The 22,538-nt window shown below is 47.6% G+C and overlaps 1 protein-coding gene across 13 annotated transcripts in view; it reads right to left on the bottom strand.

Annotated features, from left to right (window-relative positions):
• Window positions 1–22,538, bottom strand: part of OTOF (otoferlin) — a 177,553-nt gene that overhangs the window by 82,102 nt on the left and 72,913 nt on the right. For all 13 annotated transcript variants that reach the window (XM_077331083.1, XM_077331113.1, XM_077331067.1 and 10 more), the window contains exons 4-5: window positions 9,703–9,802; window positions 4,866–5,032 (exon numbers count right to left, since the gene is read on the bottom strand). In XM_077331083.1, coding sequence (XP_077187198.1) covers window positions 4,866–5,032; window positions 9,703–9,802 — 267 coding nt within the window. The remainder of the gene's footprint in view (window positions 1–4,865; window positions 5,033–9,702; window positions 9,803–22,538) is intronic.

Genomic DNA, 22,538 nt, shown 5'->3' with positions numbered 1-22,538 from the left:
ACCCCTTGGCCCCTCTATCGTCCTCGGCAGCGGTCCACCAGGAGGCAGTGTGCTGTTTCCATCCCAGATTGGAAGTGGCGGCACCCACTTTGGCCAGCCCCCCCTCCCTCCGGACACCAAAGTGTCCTGCTTTACCAATGTTATAATCTGGTCACTTTAATTTAGGTGTGCATGAGGGGAATTACCAAACTATTCCTCTCCTTCAGCTCATGAACCATCAGCTTATCTAAAAAGTTTACTCCATGAGGAATGGATCATGTTGGGGCTGTTTTCACACTTTTCTGACTTGTCATCCAGCCCATATGAATGGATGGGAGAGGAGCCATGGAGTGAGCAGAGATGAGCCAGCCAAACCAAATGCCCAAGTTGTGCAAAAACTGAGCCAGTTCACATGTGACGATCATATTAGCACCTCCCCCATCCTTATGCACACTATAAAACAGGCAGGGGTGTGTAATGAGTAATGTTGTCGTTAGGTGCGAAGTCGTGTCCGACCCATCGTGACCCCATGGACAATGATCCCCCAGGCCTTCCCGTCCTCTACCCCAGAGTAGTCATATTCACAAGCAGGCTACGATGGACTATGATCCCTTTCCAGGCCATGTAGGAATTTTTGTCATGTTCAGCTGGCACAAGCTCTGGGCTTTGGACCCGTGAACAGCATAAGTCCACTCTAAGAGGAGAGTCCCCTGAAGGGGGGGGGGTCTATGATTTACGAAGGTCCAAACCTTATTATGGGGTTCAGAACTTTCAAAATCTTCTTGGTCTGTTCAGTTGAACTTAACAAATAAATCACAAATAAGGATGAAGAATGAACTTCAGACTTCTGGAGAGGGAATATCTGCAGGTGAAAAGGCTCTAACAATCCTTCCCCCAGAATGCTAACTCTGCAAATGCCAAAGGAAACGTGACTTTTGTTGAACAACAAAATTTGAGTCCAACAGCACCTTTAAGACCAACGATTTATTCAAGGTGTGAGCTTTCAAGTGCAGGCACCCTTCCTCAGACACAGGAAAGCTCACACCTTGAATAAATCTTTGTTGGTCTTTAAACTGCTATTTTCTTGTCTACTTCAGACCCACACAGCAACCTCCTTGAATCATGACTTCTGTTGGACTTTTTTTGGATCATCAACAAGCCACTAGAGGGCATCATATACAAAAGTAGCTCATGCAGTCTTAGCAGGCAACTGCTATTGCTGGACATTGGGCAGTACCTCTGAAACAGATTTTGGGGCAGGAGACACAAAGGGACTCCAGAAACACAACTATACTAACATAACTCTTGTACCTTGCACCAGATCTTGGATCCGCTAGCCTCTGTGCTCCAGATTTGGCCATCTCCCAAGATCCTCCTGCATGGATCATCTAATTGCTGTCCAACAAGGAATGCCTCCTGAGCCCACTGCCCCCAACCCCCCCCCCCTTGCTGGTGCCACCATCCCCTCCTCTCTCAACCACCCACAGCCAAAGCCGACAAGATTCCTCAGTCCCCATACTGTGGCAAGCTGGGCAGCCCCCAGTAGGGTATCTTAAACTCTTGTATCTCTTGCAAGTTTGGAATGTCCTGTTCAGCATGTGCAGCTTGCTTGGCTCCTTGCTGGGGCGGCAACAAGGGGGAAGTAGTGGCAGAGGCTGTGTTAATTACTCTGCCAACAAATTGCCGTGACCCCAGCAGTTCCTGCAGAAGAGTCAGTGGTGTTTACTACTGTGCATCTCAGTGTAGCCAAGCCGAGCCAGGATCTGTCCCCCACCCTAAATGAACCCCCTACTCCCCTAGAATGTGGAGATCAAGAGGAACGACACAGTAGCTTTGCCAGATGCTGCACGGGATTCTGGGACCTGATCAAACTGGTGCACAATCTCCATTTAAGCCTAATGAGGCACTCCTGTTTAGAGTAGTAGCAGGAATTGTAATATATCGATTGAAGAACTTGTAACATATAGATTGAAGTACTTTGAGCTAGTTTCATACAGCAAACTGGACCTTTACTGCAGCTTTGCCAGGTCTCCAGGAGGGTCATCACTCCAAGGTCCACAATAAGGAAAGCTGTACTTTTCTTCTTACTTACTCCGCAGTCCAGATACACAGAGGAACATCCCAACAGAGAACAGACACCAATTCTGCTTTATTTGGCTGCATCTAATATGGCTGCCCTCCTCTCCAAAGGACAAAATAGACTGGAATCAGGAAAACAATTTGAGGAACAGTCAAAGGAACTGAGGGTGTTTGGCTGGAGAAGAGAAAATTGAGACGAGTCATGACTGCGCTCGTCAAATACATGGAGGGCTGGCAAATGGAAGAGGGCAAAGACTTGGGGGCTTTTCACACCGGGATCTTTGTTGCAAATTGGTCACTGAACGAAAAATCGCCATTTAAAATAGTGGAATTCGTCGTTATGCATACCTGCCTTTGTAGTGGAATCCAGTTGCGTTTTGTAGCGTTTCCCGCAGCTTCCGGTCTCGGCAGAAAAGGAAGCGCTATTTCCAAGCTCGTCCCGCCCCTGGCCGTCAAGCAGCCAATGGGCAGCCGTTAGCATGCTCCCAAACAGCCCCTTTCCCTTTAAGAAAGGTTTTTTTAAAAAAAAACAGACCCATTGTAACAAATCTGTGTAGATTCGTTGCAACGGAGAGACCCATCCAGCTGCCTAATGTGAGCTGTCGTTTGATCGTATGATCGTTGCCACGCTGCCTCGAGTGATAAAAAAAAAATCCCCCCCCCCTCACGGGCCCGATTTTCGGCTGAATTAATGTGTAAAAAATAAAGGGACTTTATTTCAGCAAACGGGCTTTTATGTGGTTTGTGCTTAGTGACTAAAGGTGAAGGACTGAAGCCAGGGAAGCCTCTAAACAGAAAGAGGCTCGCTGGTGCGTTTATCCCCGCTCGCTTGGAGAAAAAAAAATGGTGATCGCTTCGCCGGAAGTTTGGAGGACAGGCTCAGGAGGAGGGACTTTGAAGAAACCGCAACAATGTTAACGCACAGGTCTTTATCGCTAGTGTTGCAGATTGTTTGCAAGAGTGTAGCGCTTTCCGGAGGGTGAATCCACTTTTTGGGATTCCCCTCAAAGCGCTACAACGAAGCGCTTTTTGCTGATCGGTTTCAGGAGTGTTGCAGATTGTCTACGACGTCGTGCGTTATGGCAAATCAATAGCGTTTCCAATTAGCAACCATTGTGCGATTTTGAAGCCGTGCAAAAAGCCCCTTGTTTTCTGCTGCTCCAGGGTGCAAGACTTGCGCTTAAGTAAGAGGAAGATATAGGGAAATCTTCCTATGGTAAGAGCAGCTGGACAATGGATCCAGTTACCTGGGGAAGGTGGAGGATGGACTCCCCCTCCTCAGAAACTAAATATGGGGGAAAAGTGTGACGCAGCTGTAAATGTGATCGGTGAATGTGATCTTGGGCTGTATCAACAGAGGCATCACATCAAAATCACAAGATGTCATAGTCCTGCTGTATATCACATTGGTCACACCCCACCTGGAGTACTGTGTGCAGTTCTGGAGGCCCCACTTCAAAAAGGACATGGACAAAATTGAGAGGGTATAGAGGAGAGTGATGACAATGATCCAGGGCCTGGGACCAAGCCCTACGAGGAAAGACTTAGGGACTTGGGAATGTTCAGCCTGGAGAAGAAGAGTTTGAGAGGGGACATAATTGCTCTCTTTAAGTATTTGAAAGGTTATTACTTAGAGGAGGGCAGGGAAAGGTTCCTGTTGGCAGCAGAGGAGAGGACCCGCAGTAAATGGTTTAAACTACATGTAGAACGATACCGGCTAGATATCAGGAAAAAAACTTTCACTGTCAGAGTGGTTCAGCAGTGGAATAGGCTGCCTAAGGAAATGGTGAGCTCCCCCTCACTGGCAGTCTTCAAGCAGCGGCTGGATACTTATCCTGGCTGCTTTAGGCTGATCCTGCACTGAGCAGGGGGGTGATGGCCTGTATGTCCCCTTCCAACTCTAGGATTCTATGATTCTGTCAGGGATGGTCACCTTTTGGATTTGCTGCATTGAACAGAAGACTGGACTGGAATTCTTATAGCTCTAGGATTCCTGGCAAATGAAATATTTACTTAGCTCCATGCCCAACAATCTGGCTTCCACGTATGTAAACTACCAACTAAGTGTGCTAGATTTCTGCCATCTTCAGTATTGTGTGGAGTCAGACAATACTTGTGCAGGACCTAAAATTAACTTAAACCCTACCCGTCCAGTTCTTTACCCAGACACCCCTACCTGGAGGAATCCAGGAGAGGGGGGATAACTGCTGCTTAAGGTTGGTTGCTGGGTAACTTCAATACAGCATGTGGTCTGAAATCATCTCCACATAGGGAGTTGACTGTGAATATACTCCGTGGTTTGCCTAACAGAGGTGAGTAGTTGTCTCCCTGTCTCTCTGTCCTTCCCAGTAGAATGTGCAGCCAGGGCTTTGGGCTAAGGAAGTGCAGGGAGCCCCATGCTTCTAAAAGGCTGGATTAATGCCCAGCAGTATCGGAGCCCTTCCCTGTCTTACCAGTCAGCCAACACACAAGTTCCGATATACTTCTGGGTCTCCACTGATCTGGATGGCCCAGGCTCATTTGATCTCTTCAACTATTGGAAGCTAAGCAGGGTCAGCCCCGGTTCATACTTGATGGACAGACCACCCATGAGGTCCAGAGGCGCTATGCAGAAGCAGACAATGGCCAACTACCTCTGTGCATTTCTGGCCTTGAAAACCCCTTGAGGGGTCACTTCACACCTTCTGGTTCCATAACTCAAAAGCAGAAAGAGAGCAGGTGAGCCCAATGGCCAGTTGCCGGAAAAACACCCAACATGGTTACATGCTGCAAGTAGGAAAGGGTTGTGCAGGAAGAAGCAAAGTTACCTCCGGAGAGCCCTCTCTGCAGCACTGGCCTTGCTGGGGGACTGCCTGTGACTGGGAAGCAGAACGTCCTCTGCCTGTGCATTGGGACTCTCCAAGAATTCCTCATCATTCCAAGCCCCGACGGTGCCATCCATGGCCTGGTACCTGATCTCGATGGAGACACTGGTCTGAAAAACAAACACAGCCAAGAGCATGTTTATTCAAGCGATTCCATTTATCACCTATCACACCTTAAGGGGCAACAGACCCTCAGATGACAAAGATCGGGGGTGGTTCCATCCAGATGTTCATGGACTACAGTTACCATGAGCCCCTGCCAGCACCTGACAGGGATGGAACCCTTGTCATTTCATCCTTCTGATCTCTAGCCAACAAATGTCCAACTTCTTGCCAACAAATGTCCAGTCTTCACTGGCAGTCTTCAAGCAAAGGTTGGATACACACTTTTCTTGGATCCTTTAGGATGCTTTGGGCTGATCCTGCGTTGAGCAGGGGGTTGGACTAGATGGCCTGTATGGCCCCTTCCAACTCTATGATTCTATGATTCTTCCAGATCATCCTAAACTTTTCCTAGAAGATCGAGAGATACTGGGGACAAATCAGATACAAACTACAAAGAGATCTGTGACCTCATTAGGTTGATAAATTCTTCAAACATATTCTTCAAGCTTTTCAAAAATGCTAATAGATGTTACAGGAGAGCTTGATTTAGATTAGGACTGGGGGGCAGAGGGGGTGGAGATGTTTTCTCCCCCCCCCCATTGGTGTTTTTGCTGATCACCCCCTGTATATTGTTATTAGCCTCTAGAGCAGGGGTGTTCAACCCCCGGTCCACAGCCCGATATCGGGCCGCTAAGGCCATGGTACCGGACCGCCAGCGGCCGTGCCTGCCTCCCCCCCCCGCAGTGAGAGGGGGGGAAGAGGCAGGCGCAGCCTCTGGCACGCCAGCAACGCTGGCGAAAACGCGCACGTGCGACTGTTCTGCGCATGCGCGTTAGCACCACCTAGTGGCGAAAACGCGCATGTGCGGCAACTGCGCGTGCGTGTTTACGTACAGCTGCTGTGGCCGGGCCGCCGGCTCTCTCCCACCCTCGGAGGCAGTCCCAGACTACAAGAAGGTTGGGGACCGCTACTCTAGAGTAGCGATCCCCAACCTGTGGGCCGCGGACCACATGTGGTCCTTCAACTAACTGGAGGTGGGCCCCGAAGGACGCCTTCTCTCCCCCCCCCCTGGCCCTTTACTTCATCCCCCCCCCAGCCCTTTACAACACACTTCATTGTTGTGGCTTGTCTGTATCTTATTTTGAAGGGATGTTTAAACATTACCATAGTGATCAGAGAGCGTTAGGACAGTGGTTGAGAGTAGAGGAGTAAACTACCCCCCCACCGGGCCTCAGTAAAAGGCGTTGAGTGGTCCCCAGCGTTGAGTGGTCCCCGGTGATAAAAAGGATGGGGACCACTGCTCTAGAGGATAAATATAGGCAATAAATGGTCCTCATTTTGAAGGTTAATAATAGTGCAGGGACAACTAGATTCAAGTCCAGTAGCGCCTATTCTCTATTACAAGATTTTGGGGTCTATAAGCTTTTGAACGTCATCGCGGTCTTCATCAGATACAAGTAGGAGTGGAAATTAGGGATGTACAATTCAATCTGGATTGGCTGGAAAAGTACCCAAATCAACCATGATTCAGGTACGAGTCTGCTGAATCCAGTTCCAATCGCCATTCCCCAATAAGTTTAAATGGCCAAATCTGCCTTGTCTGAATTGCTGAATTGTGATTCAGCACAATTCATTGATCTGGACAAGCAACTATTTAAACTTTAAAGAGAAAGAAAAAGGGAATAAAGTTCCCATTTTTGTCTTTTCTGTGCTCTGGGGCGGGGGGAGTGAGACAGAGGCACTTGCAATGTGGCAGCAGGAGCCTCTCCTCAAAAAGATTGGACCAGGGGTCCAGCTCCAGGGACACCCAAAGAGAGTGCCCCATCTCTAGTATCTCTAGAAATGGGACAGTAGCCTTGATGGTCTTTGGAGATTAGCCAGTCCCCCGGAGGTAGAAGAAGAAGAAGAGTTGATTTTTATATGCCACTTCTCTCTACCCGAAGGAGACTCAAAGCGGCTTACAATCGCCTTCCCTTTCCTCACCCTGTAAGGTGGGTGAGGCTGAGAGAGCCCTGAGAGCTCAGTCAGAACAGCTTTATCAGTGCCATGGCGAGCCCAAGGTCACCCAGCTGGCTGCATGTGGGGGAGCGCAGAATCGAACTCATCATGCCAGATTAGAAGTCCACACTCCTAACCACTACACCAAACTGGCACTCTACAGGTCTCCAAGAATTACAACTGATCTGTAGATGACTACAGAGGTCACTTCCCCTGGAGAAAATGGCTGCTTTGGAGATGAACTCTGTGGCATTGTATCTTGCTGATATCCACCCCCTGCCCAAATTCCATCCTCCACAGGCCCTAGCCCCAAATCTCCTGGAATTTCTAAGCCCAGAGGTGACAACCTTATTGGGGTGTCTAGTTCCAACTGGCCTTTTTCTCTGTTCATATGTTTGACAAACTCTCTCCCCACCCCAACTTCTGTTATTAACATTCTCCTTTCGTGGCTCAGATTAAACGCAGGGCATGTGAGCTGAAGCATTAATAGGAAAGGAAAAAGCAAGAGTGGAATTCTGCTAACCTGCCTTCCTTTCTTTGGGTGGTTACCATGGCTACCGCATAGGGGAGCAAGGATATGTTGGCTTTATGCACACATTTGCTATACCACTGTGTGTGGAGGGCTGCCAGATTGCAAGAGTGGTGGTCAATTGCTAAAAGCCTCTGTTGCAGAAACAAAGCCACAGAGGTCATTACTATGAGGAAATTTCTAGTCCTCATGGAGAAAAAAATTTGTAAGCGTGAGAAACCTCTTGCCGACTGCCTCTAATCTCTGTGGCTCTGGCTACTCAATATAACAAAGAGAATGGTAGCTCCTTTGAATTAATCTGGATACCCCCTTGGTTGGTTGGTTGGTTGGTTGGTTGGTTGGTTGAGTTCATTGGCCTTGATGGGTTTGGGTTTAATTAATTGCCCATCCAGGTAGGTGCCTACTTAGGGCTGCCAACCTCCAGGTGGTACAGAAAACAATGAAGCAGCTTGTTCAGCATTAATACCAAAATCATAAAGAAACTTTAACAGGGGCAGAGGAAAATATCTTGAAAGCAATTGCTACCAGATGGTGCTTTGGTGAGGACTACAAATAATTTTTTTTAAGGAAAATACAAGAATCATCTTTTTTCATTGATTTACTGTTTACATTTATTGTACTTTATTATTCCAGGTGGTGGCTGGAGATCTCCTGGGATTACAACTGACCACCCGGCAGCAGAGATCAGTTCCTCTGGAGAAAATGGCTGCTTTGGAAAGTGGACTTTGTGGCATTATATTAAGGTGACCAGATTGTCCCACTTTTGGAGGGACATCTGAAGGCACCTGGCAAATTGTACTTATGTTGGAAATAAAAAAAATATATATTACAATACTATTTTTGCATTATGTGAAAATTTGTATTGCTCACATAGACCATATTTCTAATCAAGAACCCCCTTCCCCCGGGTAATGGTGTCCCGCTTTACCAATGTTAAAATCTGGTCACCTTACATTATATCCCATTGAGGTCCCACCCCTCCCCAAACCCCATCCTCCCAAGAAGAAGAAGAAGAAGAAGAGTTGGTTCTTATATGCCGCTTCTCTCTACCCGAAGGAGGCTCAAAGCAGCTTACAGTCATCTTCCCTTTCCTCTCCCCACAACAGACACCCTGTGAGGCGGGTGAGGCTGAGAGAGCTCTGATATCACTTCTTGTTTAGAACAGCTTTCTTAGATCACCAAGCTGGCTGGATGTGGAGGAGGAGCAGAGAATCAAACCCAGCTCGCCAGATTAGAAGTCTGCACTTCCTAACCACTACACCAAGCTGGCTCTCTCCCTAGGCTCCACCCCTAAAACCAGCTTGGTGTAGTGGTTAGGGCTTCTAATCTGGTGATTCTGGTTTGATCCCCCACTCCTCCCCCAGATACAGCCAGCTGGGTGACCTTGGGCTTGCCACAGCACTGAGAAAACTGTTCTGAGAAAACTGAGTGAGCAGTGATATCAGGCTCTCTCAGCCTCACCCACCTCACAGGGCGTCTGTCGTGGGGAGAGGAAAGGGAAGGCAAATATAAGCCACTTTGAGGCTCCTTTGGGTAGAGAAAAGCAGCATATAAAAACCAACTCTTCTTCTTCCTCTCCTCCTCCTGGTATTTCCCAACCCAGAAAGAGTACCTCACGGGATATGTCCAAGGGCACAGCAGAGCCTCATGCACTCAAGCAGAGCAACTGGATCAAATTACCTTACAACTTGCTTAAACTGAGGCTTGCCTTCCTGGATCAATCTGTAGGTACAAGTTTTATGACTCTGGCTCCCCAATTTCAACAAGTCCTTGGGCCAAAGGTAGAGTTGCTAGCTCTGTGTTGCAACATTCCTGGAGATTTGGGATAGAGCCTGGGGAGGGGAGGGACATAGACTCCACCCTCCAAAGCAGCCATTTCCCTCAGGGGAACTGATCACCATCATTTGGAGAACTTTGGGTCTTAACTGGGGATTGGCAAACCTAGCCAAGGCTTCAGTCCTCTGCAAAAGCAAACTGACTCCAGGCAGCAGATGGTGAGGCATACTCCACACACAAGACCTGCCAGCAAGCAGCTGCCAGCCCACAGTTGAGTTGACCTTTTAGGTTAGATGGGAGAATAGCCCAATTGCCCAGAAAAATCAGCTGAGCTTAAGAACCCCCTCCTCCTGCTTCTTGAGATGCACTTACCTGAATGACAGAATTGTTGTCATCTATTAGTGTGTCCATCACCTCCAGCTGCCCTTCTTCCACCACCTTCTGCAGGACCATCCGGAATGTCCCAATGAGTCTAGGAAGCAAGGAGGAAAGGTTGCCGTGAGGACCTCAAGAAAGGTGGATTGCGTGCCACCTGCCATAGGTAACCTTCAATAATAATAATAGAGAAAATCTCCCTTTGCGGGGGGGGGGGGCAAAGTCACATAGAGATGCACAACTTTATAAAGGACTGGGAGCTTTCCGCACGATGCAGAGGCTATAGCAGGGAAAGGGGAAAAGTGAGCATAACAGGGGAGGAAACCATTATGTTTGGGGTTTCACGTATAACTCAGCCCTGAATGCCAGAGGAGGGCAGAGTTTACAGAGGGGAATGCCAAAGAGTCCATGTTCATTTTCTTCAGGGGATTGATTTCTGTCACCTGGAGATTAGCTGTAATCCCAGGAGATCTCTAGCCATCACCTGGCGGTTGGCAACTAGAAAGCCAACAAGACTGCAAAGAGAAGAAACTGGTCCTTTCCCCATTTTTGAGTCCATCTTTACTTGCATGCAGGTTTTTGCAGAAAGGAGTGTTTAAAAAAGGAATTCAGTCCCTGCAGTCTTCTACCTTTACTGAGTTTGGTCACTTCACTCTCCTGTGGGGGTGAACCAGGCCTCAGCCTTAACACTTGTTCTGAGATGCGGTTCAACCACATAACTACACACTTGGCAGCTGAAGTCAGCTCCTCCTTTACAAGATGCGGGAGGGATTGTCACATCCCAGGCTGTCCATCCGACGAGAACCCAAGATACGAGCGGCATTCTCCCCTGCAGCCTGCCTTTATTGGCAATTAGAGATAATGACATGCCGCTTCTGACAGCAGCATCAATTTTTGGACACTGGGTCAGAACCCTTGTGGCCCTCCCCGGGAAGCAGGAGTCAGCAGGAAGAGCTACATCCCTCATTAGAGCCTCTCCTTGTGTTCCATGCACAGCCTTTGTAACTGTTGGCCGATTCTCAAGGCAGATTCTTTATGAGAGGTCACCTGGGGAGGGGGGGGGGCTCACAGTCACTGGAAATGGGTTCCCAGATACCTGTTTGGCAGAAAGGGGAAGGGGAGGCTGCTACAGTGAAAGATGTGAGGGAGGGACCGTACGAGACCACTTGCTTAATGCGCATATTGTGAGATGGGCCTTCTACCCTTCCTTCTAGGACCTTATTATTGTTGTTGTTGTTGTTTTACGATTTATTGACTGCCACTCTCAGCACGCTGGCTCGTGGCAGGTTACATAAAAAATTCAATGCAATAAATATGATCCCCCAATAAAACACCCATTAAAACCCTATAAAATTACAAAAATACAAAACCATATGGCGGACATAATAACAGTCTATCTTAACTCTACTAACAGCTAGGGGAGGAGTATGACAACCAACCATGTCAATGGATGGACTGGCATGGGAGCATAATATCTTCCAGGGGGAAGGTCCCATCTGATCTACCAACACTGGCCTCATCCATAGACATTGTGCAGGCCCTGCAGAAAGCTGAAAGCTCTCCCAGTGCCTACAGCTCCTCTCTGAGCTCATTCCACCAGGCAGGGGCCAGGACTGAAAAGGCCCTGGTCAAGGCCAGGTGTACTTCTCTGGGGCCAGGAATGACCAGAAAGTTGGAACCCGCAGAGCACAAAGCCCTGCAGGAGGAATAGGGTGACAAGCGGTCCCTCAGATAAGTGGGTCCCTCAGATAAGGGCCTTAAAGGTCAAAACCAAAACCTTGAACCTGATCCGGGCCACTGGTAGCCAATGCAGCTGCCATACACAATTCCCCCTTCTCACAACAGCCCTGTGAGGTAGGTTAGCTTGAGAGTGTGCCTAGCAAGCGTCTGTGGCAGAATGGGATCAAAACCTGTATCTTCCAGAGCCTAGTTCAGGTTTCCCAACCATGGTACCACAGTACCATAATTTCTACCCTTATTTGGGCAGGTTGATTTACCACCTCCCAAAGTAGCCAGTGTTGGGTTTGGAAGGGGTGGGAAGGGGAAGGGCCCCAGCCATTTAACCCTTTGCCAGCTGAGGCTCCTCTCGCTTCTGGAGGCATGGCAGTGAGATGTGGCCTGTTGACATCACTTCCTGGAACCTTGAAGCCTGAAAAATATTTCAACGGTACCTCCATGTTCTACCTCTACCACACTATTCTGACTCTATAGCTGTAGTTAACTACAAGTCAATTTCATGCCTCTATAAATTTCCAGGGAGCAGACTCGTAACAGCAGATTCTAGCAAGAATGAAAAATAGACAGCCTGACTGAACTGCTTCTGGTATTAAAGGCCTGAATGCTCGCTAAATGTGAGTTGTTTAATCTTGACAATGTGAGGGCTCCAGTTTACACACATTCTGAGGCACCACATTCTGGACTCTGTCCTCAGTGAGGCAGAGTCACCAAGGAGAGCGGATTCAGGGGGAAGTTCTCAAGGGCCTTGCTGACCTAGTGTAGGGGTCAAGGTGCCACTTTAGTACCATAAATTCTGAGGCCCCTTAAATGGCAGCGAATCCCTAACTTTCATTCTGACCTACCTCATAAGTTTTGGAGGATAAAATGGAGGCATATGTAGTGTTCTGAACACTGGCTCAAAACTTCTTGCAGTAAATGTGATGGATGGAAAGGCAGGGCTCAATGGTAGAACATGCAGAAGTTCCCAGTCTAGTCCAACCCCCTGCATTGTTCAAGGGGTTGGACTAGATGACTCTGGAGGTCCCTTCCAACTGTAGGATTCTATGATTCTAAATGCTCTACCTCACAAGATGGTAGTAAAGATAAAATCAAAGAGCCACTTTAGATCCTATTGAGTGGAAAAGTGGTATATAAATGAAGTGAACAAATATTGTACCCTTCCTATTTTTACAATAGTAATTAGGCCATGTGGGAACTCAACCCAGCAATGAAACCTTATGTGGCCATCCACCAACACAGAGAGATCTCTCAAAACCCAGGGAATTGCTAATTGCTGCTGTGGGATGGTAGGTGAATTTCCTCCAGGCCAGGCTGGATTCTGAAGGTTTTTGGTGGAGGGATCACTTGGGCATGAAATTGGGGTCCTGGAAGGTGGGCAGGTAGTTGTGAGTTCCTGCAGTGTGCGGGGGGGCTGGACTACATGACCCTGGAGATCCCTTCCAACTCTGTGATTCTATGATTCTCTGAATGTAGCCTTCGTATTGCAAATGTGAAACAACTTTGGAAAGCTGAACTCAGGCAGAACATTTGTAGGAACTTAGAGGAAATTCCTCAGGATGGAGGGGGGTACTTGCAAGAGGTATATTTGGAGGCACCCGCTGAGACAGAATAGCGGCAAGAACTCAGAGGCACCTGAAAAGGTTTCTAATAATAATAGGGTAAGTTCTCTCATGGGTTCCATGCCTCTCCACGGCGTACCCATTCGGATGACAGTGTTCAACCGGCTTGTTAGATGTCTAGTGTGACATGTAGCCAATTAAAAATGAACGGCTCATGTTTGTGGGTTTTCATTCCACCACCTGTGCTATGAATAATACAGCAGCCGCCTGGATACTCTTGCAACCGTGGTTCTTCCGCCTTTTAGAAAAGACACTCTCTCTCTCCACCTCGCTGTCATTGCATAAGTTTGCTGGTTTCCACCACTTCTAATTTGACAGGTATTTAGCACCAGGAGGGCGCTATTATTTGATAGGGGTGGGAAGAGGCATCAAGTCGTAGCTGAGTTGTGCCACCTCCAGATTTTGAAGGCAAGAGATGTTCAGAGGGACTTTGCTATCGCTAGCCCCTGTGTCATCCCCCATCCAAGCACTGGCCCAAACCCAACCTGCTGAGCTTCCATGATCTGATGAGATCAGACTACCCTGGACCAACCAGGCCCGGACTGCACTGTTATTCACTTACCATGGCAGCCTGGAGAGTTGGACCCGATTCTCCTAGATCCGATCCAGTTCAATATTCCCACCACTTCACTACATTGGCTCTAGGAGAATACATGGTCTGACATTCTCCCTGTCCACAGACACAGAACGAGAGAGAAGAGGCAGGGGAGGGCTTGATAGGCCCCTCTTAAGGGAAGGGCAATAAAGAAGAAGAGTTGGCTTTTATACTCTGCTTTTCCCCACCTTAAGGGGTCTCAAAGCAGCATACAAAGGCCTTCCTTTCCTCTCCCCACAACAGGCACCTTGTGAAGTTGGTGGGGCTGAGAGAGTTCTGAGAGAACTGTGACTAGTCCAAGGTCACCCAGCTGGCTTCATGTGGAGGAGGCGTGGAGAATCAAACCCAGGTCTCCAGGGTCAAGTCCATTGCTCTTAACCACAACACCATGTGGGCTCTCAGAGAGGGCAATTGCCTGAGGGCTCAAACATATAATTGTATAGTATAAGTATATATGAAAATCTAAGGGGAAGGGGGCGTAACAATTGCAAGCAACATTTCCTCTTTTATTCTTTGCTATTCCTCCTGATCAGTTTGAGCCTCATGTATGTGAGTCATTTAAACTGAAAGAAAAAGGATATGAAGTTTTCAATAGCAGTTATACTGTAAAAATAGCTGGGTATATGCACAGATGGGAGAAGTATCAATCTGTTTTCACTGCTGTCTTTTCCAGATTAATTTGAATGCTGTATTAAATCTGAATTTTGTATTAAAGTGAAAATCTTAAATAAGAGATGAGAAAGAATGCTCAATATTGGTTGGTATTTAGTGGTAAAAGATGGAGGTTTTAAACAGAAGGGATAAGTATCTGGGGACATAATTCCCCCCCCCCTTTTTATATTTCTTCTTTCTCGACTTTATTTTTGACAAATAGTGAGTAGTTTGTTAGTAAGCTATAATAATGGGGAAGATATTATTAGATAACCTGCCTGTCAGAAACAACCACTAGATGTCGCATGTTTAATATAAGGTTTCTTGTGTATGGAATGCCTAACGCAATGATATAAATTCCATAACATTATTTTACGTTACAAGATTCCAGGAGCAGGGCAAATATAAGAGGTATATAGCAGGTATTATACATCACACCATATATATATATATGCAATATATCAGTATTTTAAGAATCCTAATGAAGATGGCATGGTATCTCTCATTATCAAAAATATCAGCTCAACTTTCTATTAGATATATTTTCTTCTCTTTCTCAACCACTATGCGCTTTCATCATGTATGGGGGATTGTTAGGATGTTCCTGTCCCCCCCCCTTCTTTCTTATATTTTTCTTAGTGACAAGATCTTATTGGAACCATTATTAAGGTATAAGAACAATGGATACCGATGAAGAGTGCAGAAAACATCAGCAAATATTATACAGCAAACAATATTATTATGTGAGCTTTAGAAATGTTATAGATGATGTATTTTATGCTCTTTTCTTTTCCAAATAATTCTAGATATTAACATTCTAGCCACTTCACTACATTGGCTCTAGGAGCAGTTGAGAATATAAGGTGTGACATTCTCCTGGTCCACAAACACAGGGCAAGAGAGAAAATGCAGGGGAGGGCTTCATGTAGAACAGCTCTTCATGTAGAACCGTTTTGCAGGTTGAGGACCGCCTCCAGGGGTGGGGGAGAGCCGGCGACTCGGACGCCATGCACAGGCGGCAGCTGCGTGCAAATGCTTAGGTGCAGTTGCCGCGCATGCACGTTTGCACCAGCAGGGACACAAACGCACATGCGCAGAGTTACCACGTAAACGCGCTTGTGCAGCAGCTCTGTGCATGCATGTTTGCGTCTACTGGTGAGCCAGTGGCCGCACCTGCCTCTTCCCACCCCCCTCTCGCAGCGAGAAGCTAGCCAGGCCGCTTTGGCGGCCGCTTCGCTCGCGGCCCGGTACTGGGCTGCGGACCGGGGGTCAACGACCCCTGATGTAGAATAATGGGGAATCAAACCCAGTTCTCCTGAGTAGAGTCTACTTTCTTAACCAAAACACCATGCCAGCTCTCAGGAAAAGCAATTGCCTGAGGGCTCAGATACAGAGCATCTGTACTGATAATGCAAAATGCTTTTTCTGCTCAGACTGGCAACAGCTCTACAGTGTCTCAAGGACTCAACATCTACCTTCATGCCTTAAACTGGAGATGCCAGAGATTGAATTTAGAACTTTGGCATATGTGCTGTGCCCTAGTGGTAATCATTGTGAATGTTCATTGGCCTAGACTGACTCATTTCAAAACTCCAGGCTTGCCCCCACACTCCACTGACCAGGTCATCGATTTCAGCAGTCGGATTTGCTTCTCTTGTCCTGTTGCATGGCCTGCCCATTTAATTAACATCTGCTCTGTTCCTTCTCCTACAGAAGCAGATCAATAACCTAGGGCCATATTTTTGCTACAGATTATGGAGTCCAGGATTTCTCAGTGGCTTAGCTCAAGATCCTGAAAGGCATCATTGTGATTCTTTTCGCAAGATCCCCGAATTTGAGGTACTGAAAGGAAGAAGGATCTTATTTGCAAAATCAGTTACCACAGACAACAGATTGTCAGGTGCAAGCAGTCTACCCCTGATGCAAGAGGCTCTTATAAGGAGAAGCCTCCTAATTTTGAGGGAACTAGTCCGTGGAATGGTTTTGCAACCTGGGATCCAACCCATTGACTGCAAAATTGCCCCCCCCCATGTTGATCTGTTTAAGATTGCCACCTCCGGGTTGGGAAATACCTGGAGATCTGGGGGGGGGGAGGGGGTGTAGAGCCTGGGACAGGCAGGATTTGGGGAGAGGCAGGACCTCAGCATGATATGTCATAGAGGCAATGCTTTTCTCCAGTGGGGGCTGATCTTTGTCATCCAGAGATCAAATGCAACAGCGCGAGATCTCCAAGTGCTATGCTAGCGTAGTCATTCATTTTGTGTTTGAAATGTGGAATTTCCCCATGCTTTTGGTTGTTCAGGCAATGCCTTCTAACACCTGAGAAGATTATCTCAGGGTTGGGAGACCAGTGCTGAGGACTGTGAACTGGAGGAACTGGAGTTATGGAGGTGAAAGGGTGAAATTGCTCCTCCGTCTTCCGTTAAGTGCTGCTCCACTAGGGAAAGGGGTTCATTTGATCTAGAAATGCCAGCATCCATGCAAGACCTGGGATTCCCCGGAATTACAGCTCATCTCCAGACTACAGAGATCAGTTCCCTGGGATAAAATGGAGGCTTTGGAGGGTACATTATATGGCATTGTACCCCACTGAGTTTCCTGCCCTCCCCAGGCTCCATCCCCAAATCTCCAGGAGTTTCCGAACCTGGATCTGGCAGCCCTAACCCCCATCCCCTGCCAGTGGCCCAGGGGGACCTGGCAACCTGAGTCTGATCCCCTCCCTCCAGCCTACAAATCCTTTGGTGAATCCTCGAGAGATCTGTAGGAACAGGAAGGAATGGGAGGAATGGGATTATGCCTTCCATTTATGAATGGTTGGATACAGCCCAGTAGTCCCTGTTTCTGTCCCCATCCACCTGTTTTCACAACAAACTATTATTTATTTTACCGTATATACTCACATATAAGCCAACCCGCATATAATCTGGGCTCTCTCACTTACAAAAAGAAAAACTTTTTTCTTCATAGGTTGGGAATGCGGGTTTCATTCCCTGCTCCCCCACAGGCAGCCAGCTGGGCGACCTTGGGCTCGCCACGGCACTGATAAAGCTGTTCTGACTGAGCAGTAACATCAGGGCTCTCTCAGCCTCACCCACCGCACAGGGGGTCTGTTGTGGGGAGAGGAAAGGGAAGGAGATTGTAAACTGCTTTGAGACTCCTTTGGGGAGAGAAAAGCGGCATATAAGAACCGAATCTTCTTCTTCATAACATAACATTACAATCCTGCTGTACTAAATCGTTATGTCCTATATTAGATGGGTTTTGAAAAGCTCACATGTCTTTTGCTTTTCATTTGAGACTTTACAAAAGATGGCACAAAGACAGGGGAGAGAGAGATGGAAGGGGAGGGCTTTGCAGAAACATTCAGCCCATGGGGTCTTTCTGCATCTTAAGCAAAGGGCTGGGGCTCAGCAGAGGCAGAGAAGTCAGACTATCCATCTTCCCCCACTCTGTATTGGCTGTTACTTTGGGCTCCCCTTCCTTCCTGCCTCTTGGCCATTCTCTTGCTTAAAAGATGGACTTCTCCTTTTTTATTTGCTTGTATTCCTTTTGAAAGCAAGATGGTAAATGATGATATTCTTTTAGAACTGATAGAAGACATGATTAACTTCTTGTTTCTGGGTAATGCTGTCAAATAGTGGGAAGCAAAAATGGCAGAGATGCCTTTGTCTGAACCGTAGGAAGCTGCCAACTCCCCCTGCCCCATCCAGGTCTGCAAAAAGCTGAGTCGTGAAACTAAGCCCCAGAGATTTGGGACAATCTGCCTTGTAATTCCAACACAGATAGGGAGAGGTGTGTGTGTGGGGGGGAGAGATTGGCTGGGGGCTGTCCTTTAGCTTTCGTGTGCAGGGCTGCAGCCTCCTGTGGCTGCCAAAAATGAAGAGCAATCTGGTTTTTTTGCACAGCTGTTCTGCACCACGATTAGAAATCAATGGGATTTTGATTAGGTGAGCCGGAGTTTACACAGCCAGGCAAGCAGAAACGCCTTCTGGAAGTTCCACCCCTTGGCTGAGATGGGAAAGCAGCACAAGCTTCTGTCAGTTAGCCAGGCAGACAGGATGGTCAGGAATGCCTTTGCTGTTATAGTCTAATCCCATTAAGGAGTCGAATACCAATGAATTGACAAAGGGCTTCAGGGCCAGAGTAAACTGTTGTAGGTATTCCAGTGGTCTGGTCGTTTTAGTCCCCGACGTTTTGCCAGTAACTGTGGCTGGCATCTTCAGAGGTAGGACACGACAAAATGGGAATTTCTCCATGCCAAAGCCTAAAACTACCAGACCACAACCACACAGCCCAGAAAACTCACAACAGCCAGAATTTAGTGCTGCATTCAGGGTTTCCCCTTCCTTTGGCTTCTCCTCAGAACAGCCCTGTCAGGTAGGCTAGATGAAGAGAATGAGCTTCCTGGCAGAGTTTGAACCAGGGATACTTGGGTACCCTCCAGTTTGGCTTGCATTCTGTTCACCAGCTGAGAACAGGGCACCGATTTTTCATCGAGAAGTTTGGCAGTTTGCTAACAATCTGAGCCAGTTCATGGGATTAATTTTCACATAAACTGTACAGCCCAATCTACAGTGTTTCATGCCTGTGCATTGTGACATTATGAGTCCTACTTTGTCCCCAGCACACAGATCCACCATTCAGCTGCCAGTCACATCACATCGGAAATGATGATGACAAAAGAGTTTCCCAAAAGTCTTTCTGTTTGGAGTTCATTTAAGCTTGTGTTGCTGATGTATTTATCTGAATGCACATTTTTACATAGCTTTATGGGAGGCCAAGTTCCCCCCTTCTATCTTTTAATCACCTGACCTGACCTTCCAGGATCCTGGGTAGAAGTCAATGAATGGCCCGGAATCCAGAAGCACAACAGATTGCTTGTGTTTCGATTTGCTATGTCCCCAAATATCTTTTCATATGATTCCCTCCTCAAATGCCACAAAATCCCTGGCATTTCCCCCTCCACAGGAAATTGAATTGGCAAAGGCCTCTCTGAATAAGGGCTGCCAACCTCCAGGTAGGACAGAAGAAAACCATAGATTTCTCGTGAACAACAAGAAGTCAAAAATTGAAATCAAAATGGCACAAATGTATTAAAGTGAAGGGGGTTCCAGGTATTCTTATCCTGCTTTCTGTATCTTCATCAGAGATTGCCCATCAATATCCGAACAGAGTATCACGGTTAACACATTTCACTTAGAAAATGAGTCAATAACATGTATCACTGGCTGTTTTGGAGGGTGGATATGGCATTATACATGCCAAGGTCCCTGTCCTCCCACCCACCCCCAGGTTCCACCCCCAAATCTCCAGGAATACCCCAGCCTGGAGTTGGCATCTCTGTTTTGACCTGAGCTCTTTCTGGGAAGCTCAAGTGAAACTACACGCTTCTTACTCTCCCCCCTCCCTTTTCCTCCCCCCCCCCAAACCAGCTTGAGCTGAGGATGCCTGAAAGAAAATGAATTATTACAAGCTGCCTTGACTCACTCCATCACACACGGGCTTCTACCACATCCCTCTATGACTGGGAAAGCAACAACTGAGCAGGATGAAATATTCAGGAGTTCTTTACACACTGCTGGAGCTCCAAGGCATTCGTAATCCACGCAAACCTCCCCCTCCTCTGAGGAGAGAGACACACTCCCCATATAGCCTTCCGGATGCAGGCAAGACAGCTCTTGCTCCTAGATTTGGATTGGATGTCTAAAGTAGTTGTGTGCGTGTGTGTCTGTGTATAGGGCCTGGGGCCATGATTAGCTCTCCACCCCCCATGCCACTGCTGAAATGGCTCTTCTGGGATGCTTTCCACACCTGACTTGAGTATAATTTCAGAGGGTAGCCGTGTTAGTCTGCAGGGGAGCAGCAAACTTGGAGTCCAGGAGTACCTTGGAGATCAAGAAGACTTTCCGGATAAGGACTTTTGCAAGTCAAAGCTCCCTGTGTCAGATACTAAGAGAGGTCTGACACTCAAAATTCCATACTGCAAGAATCTTGTTGCTCTCTGTGGTGTTCTTGGACTCCAGGTTAGCTGTTCTGACTCAATATAAGGCAGCTTCAAGGGCTCATCATGTCCCCACAGGTTATTTATTGCCTCCTCCCTGAAGCTGTTTTCACACTAATCTAATAATGCCCATTCCGTGCGCTTTAGTGAGCGTTCGCAACCACATTTCCCAGTGGAAAAACCCACTTACAAACCATCGCTAAAGTGCATTCAAAGTGCATAATCTAAATTTGGATGGAAACAGACAGTGGTCCTTGCCCCCACCCCCACCAGTTGTTTGGGTGGCTTGGTGGAGATCCAGCTATGCCTATACTGGAAATATAAATGCCATGCATGCTGTGGACTGCTGATTCATTCATGCACAAGTAACAGGAAAATAATAAACGATATGATGCTAATGCTGAGGCTCAAAACCTGGCAAGTATTTCACTGCAGCAGTTACTTCTCTCCAGAGGTTTCCCCTTGCAGAACTGCCGTGCTGCCCTACATTTAAAGAGGAACAGAGAAGCACTCTGTTGTTGTTACTAATAACTTGCACTCGGTAGTAGCCCCCACATTTCTTTTTGCAGGATAAGCAACTTCTCAGCTACCCAAGGAGATTCAGAATGGGGATTGTTATGTATGTTTATAATTTTAAAGGAGACAAGACGTACCAAAGGGAGAAACTATATCTGCATAGTTTGGTTAAGTTGGAGGAGAATGTCGCCTAGCATAAAAGTGTCAATTAATAGGGGAAGGATGAGCAGGAAAAGGTGGGACTTAGGGGCAGTTCTATCAATAACTGTGAAGGAAATAGTCCCCCTGGCCAATGGCACCAGAGGACAGAGAGCCAATCAGGGGCCAGGTGAGTCCTCGATCTGACCGGGTTGAGATGACTTATTAGCTGAGTAGGACAACTGGGTCTTCCTGGGGTTCCAGCAGAGTCCTGGGCTGACCAACAGCCTGCTTGCACACCAGTCATTTGTCCACCATTGTTTACATCACAATTGCTCCTTACTACCCCAAACTGGGGCTTTCTTCCAGGAAAGTGTCCATAGGATTGTAGCTTATACCACAGTTGACAGAAGAAGAGCTGGACCTTTTGTACCCCAATTTCTGCTACCCAAAGAAGTCTCCAAGCGGCTAACAATCCCCTACCCCTTTTCTCTCCCCACAACAGACAACCTGTGAAGTAGGAAAGGCTGAGAGAACTCTTGAGAGAATTGTGACTGGCTCAAGGTCACCCAGCAGGCTGCATGTGGAGGAACGGGGAATCAAGTCCTGCTCTCCTGCTCTTAACTGTTTGCTGCTAATTGAAGTGCACTTGAAGAATCAACGTGGTCAGCACAGTCCAAATTTCCACCCCAGTACCCCCCCCCACACACACACACACACTTCAGATACTAGAATGCCATAGATGTTAGCAATTTCCTACTCCTGGAGTGAAAGTCACACAGCTGCTATTTCAGACAACAGCTCAGTGGAAGAGCCTCTGCTCTGTGTGCAGAAGGCCCCAGATTTAAAAGGATCAAGCGATAGGTGATGTGAAAGATTCTGGAAAACCGGTGCCAGAGAAGCTGTCTGTAGGTCGCATGACACTCATAGCCACCATATTGGGAACCAATCTCCACTCAGTCCCAGAGCTTGCTGGGTGGTCCTGTCCCTCTCTTTTAACCTACCTGTGGCAGGCTACCTGGGAGGGATGACAGCACTGAGTCGGGAAATACCTGGAGACTTTGGGGGCGGAGCTGGGAGAGAGAGGGATTTGGAGTGTGGAGGGCCCCCAGTGGAGTCTAATGCTACGGAGTCCACCCTCCCAAGCAGCCATTTTCTCCAGGGGAACTGATCCCTGATGTCTGGAGATCCCCTAGAATTCCAGGGGATCCCCCAGTCCCACCTGGGAACTGGCATCCCTACTCCCCAGCAATGAACTGCCTGGCAATCCAGGACAAGCCATTGGACCCAGAAGCAAGGCTCACTTGGGGGAAGCAGAGTTGGACTAAGGTAACATTGCCAACCTCTGGGTGATGGCTGGAGATCTCCTGAGATTACAACTGATCTCCTGGTGACAGAGATCGGCTTACCTGGAGAAAATGGCTACTTTGTGGGACTATATCATACTGAAGTCCCTCCCCTTGCCAAACTCACCGTCCCCAGGCTCCATCCCCAAAGTCTCCAGGAGTTTCCCAGCCCTAGACCAGGGACAGAAGGGTGTCTACCCCCAGGAAGCTCTGAAGGGGTGGAGAACAAT

This window comes from Paroedura picta, chromosome 1 (assembly GCF_049243985.1).
Source record: "Paroedura picta isolate Pp20150507F chromosome 1, Ppicta_v3.0, whole genome shotgun sequence".
Lineage (NCBI taxonomy): Eukaryota > Metazoa > Chordata > Lepidosauria > Squamata > Gekkonidae > Paroedura > Paroedura picta.
This window is presented reverse-complemented; position numbering and strand designations above follow the sequence as displayed.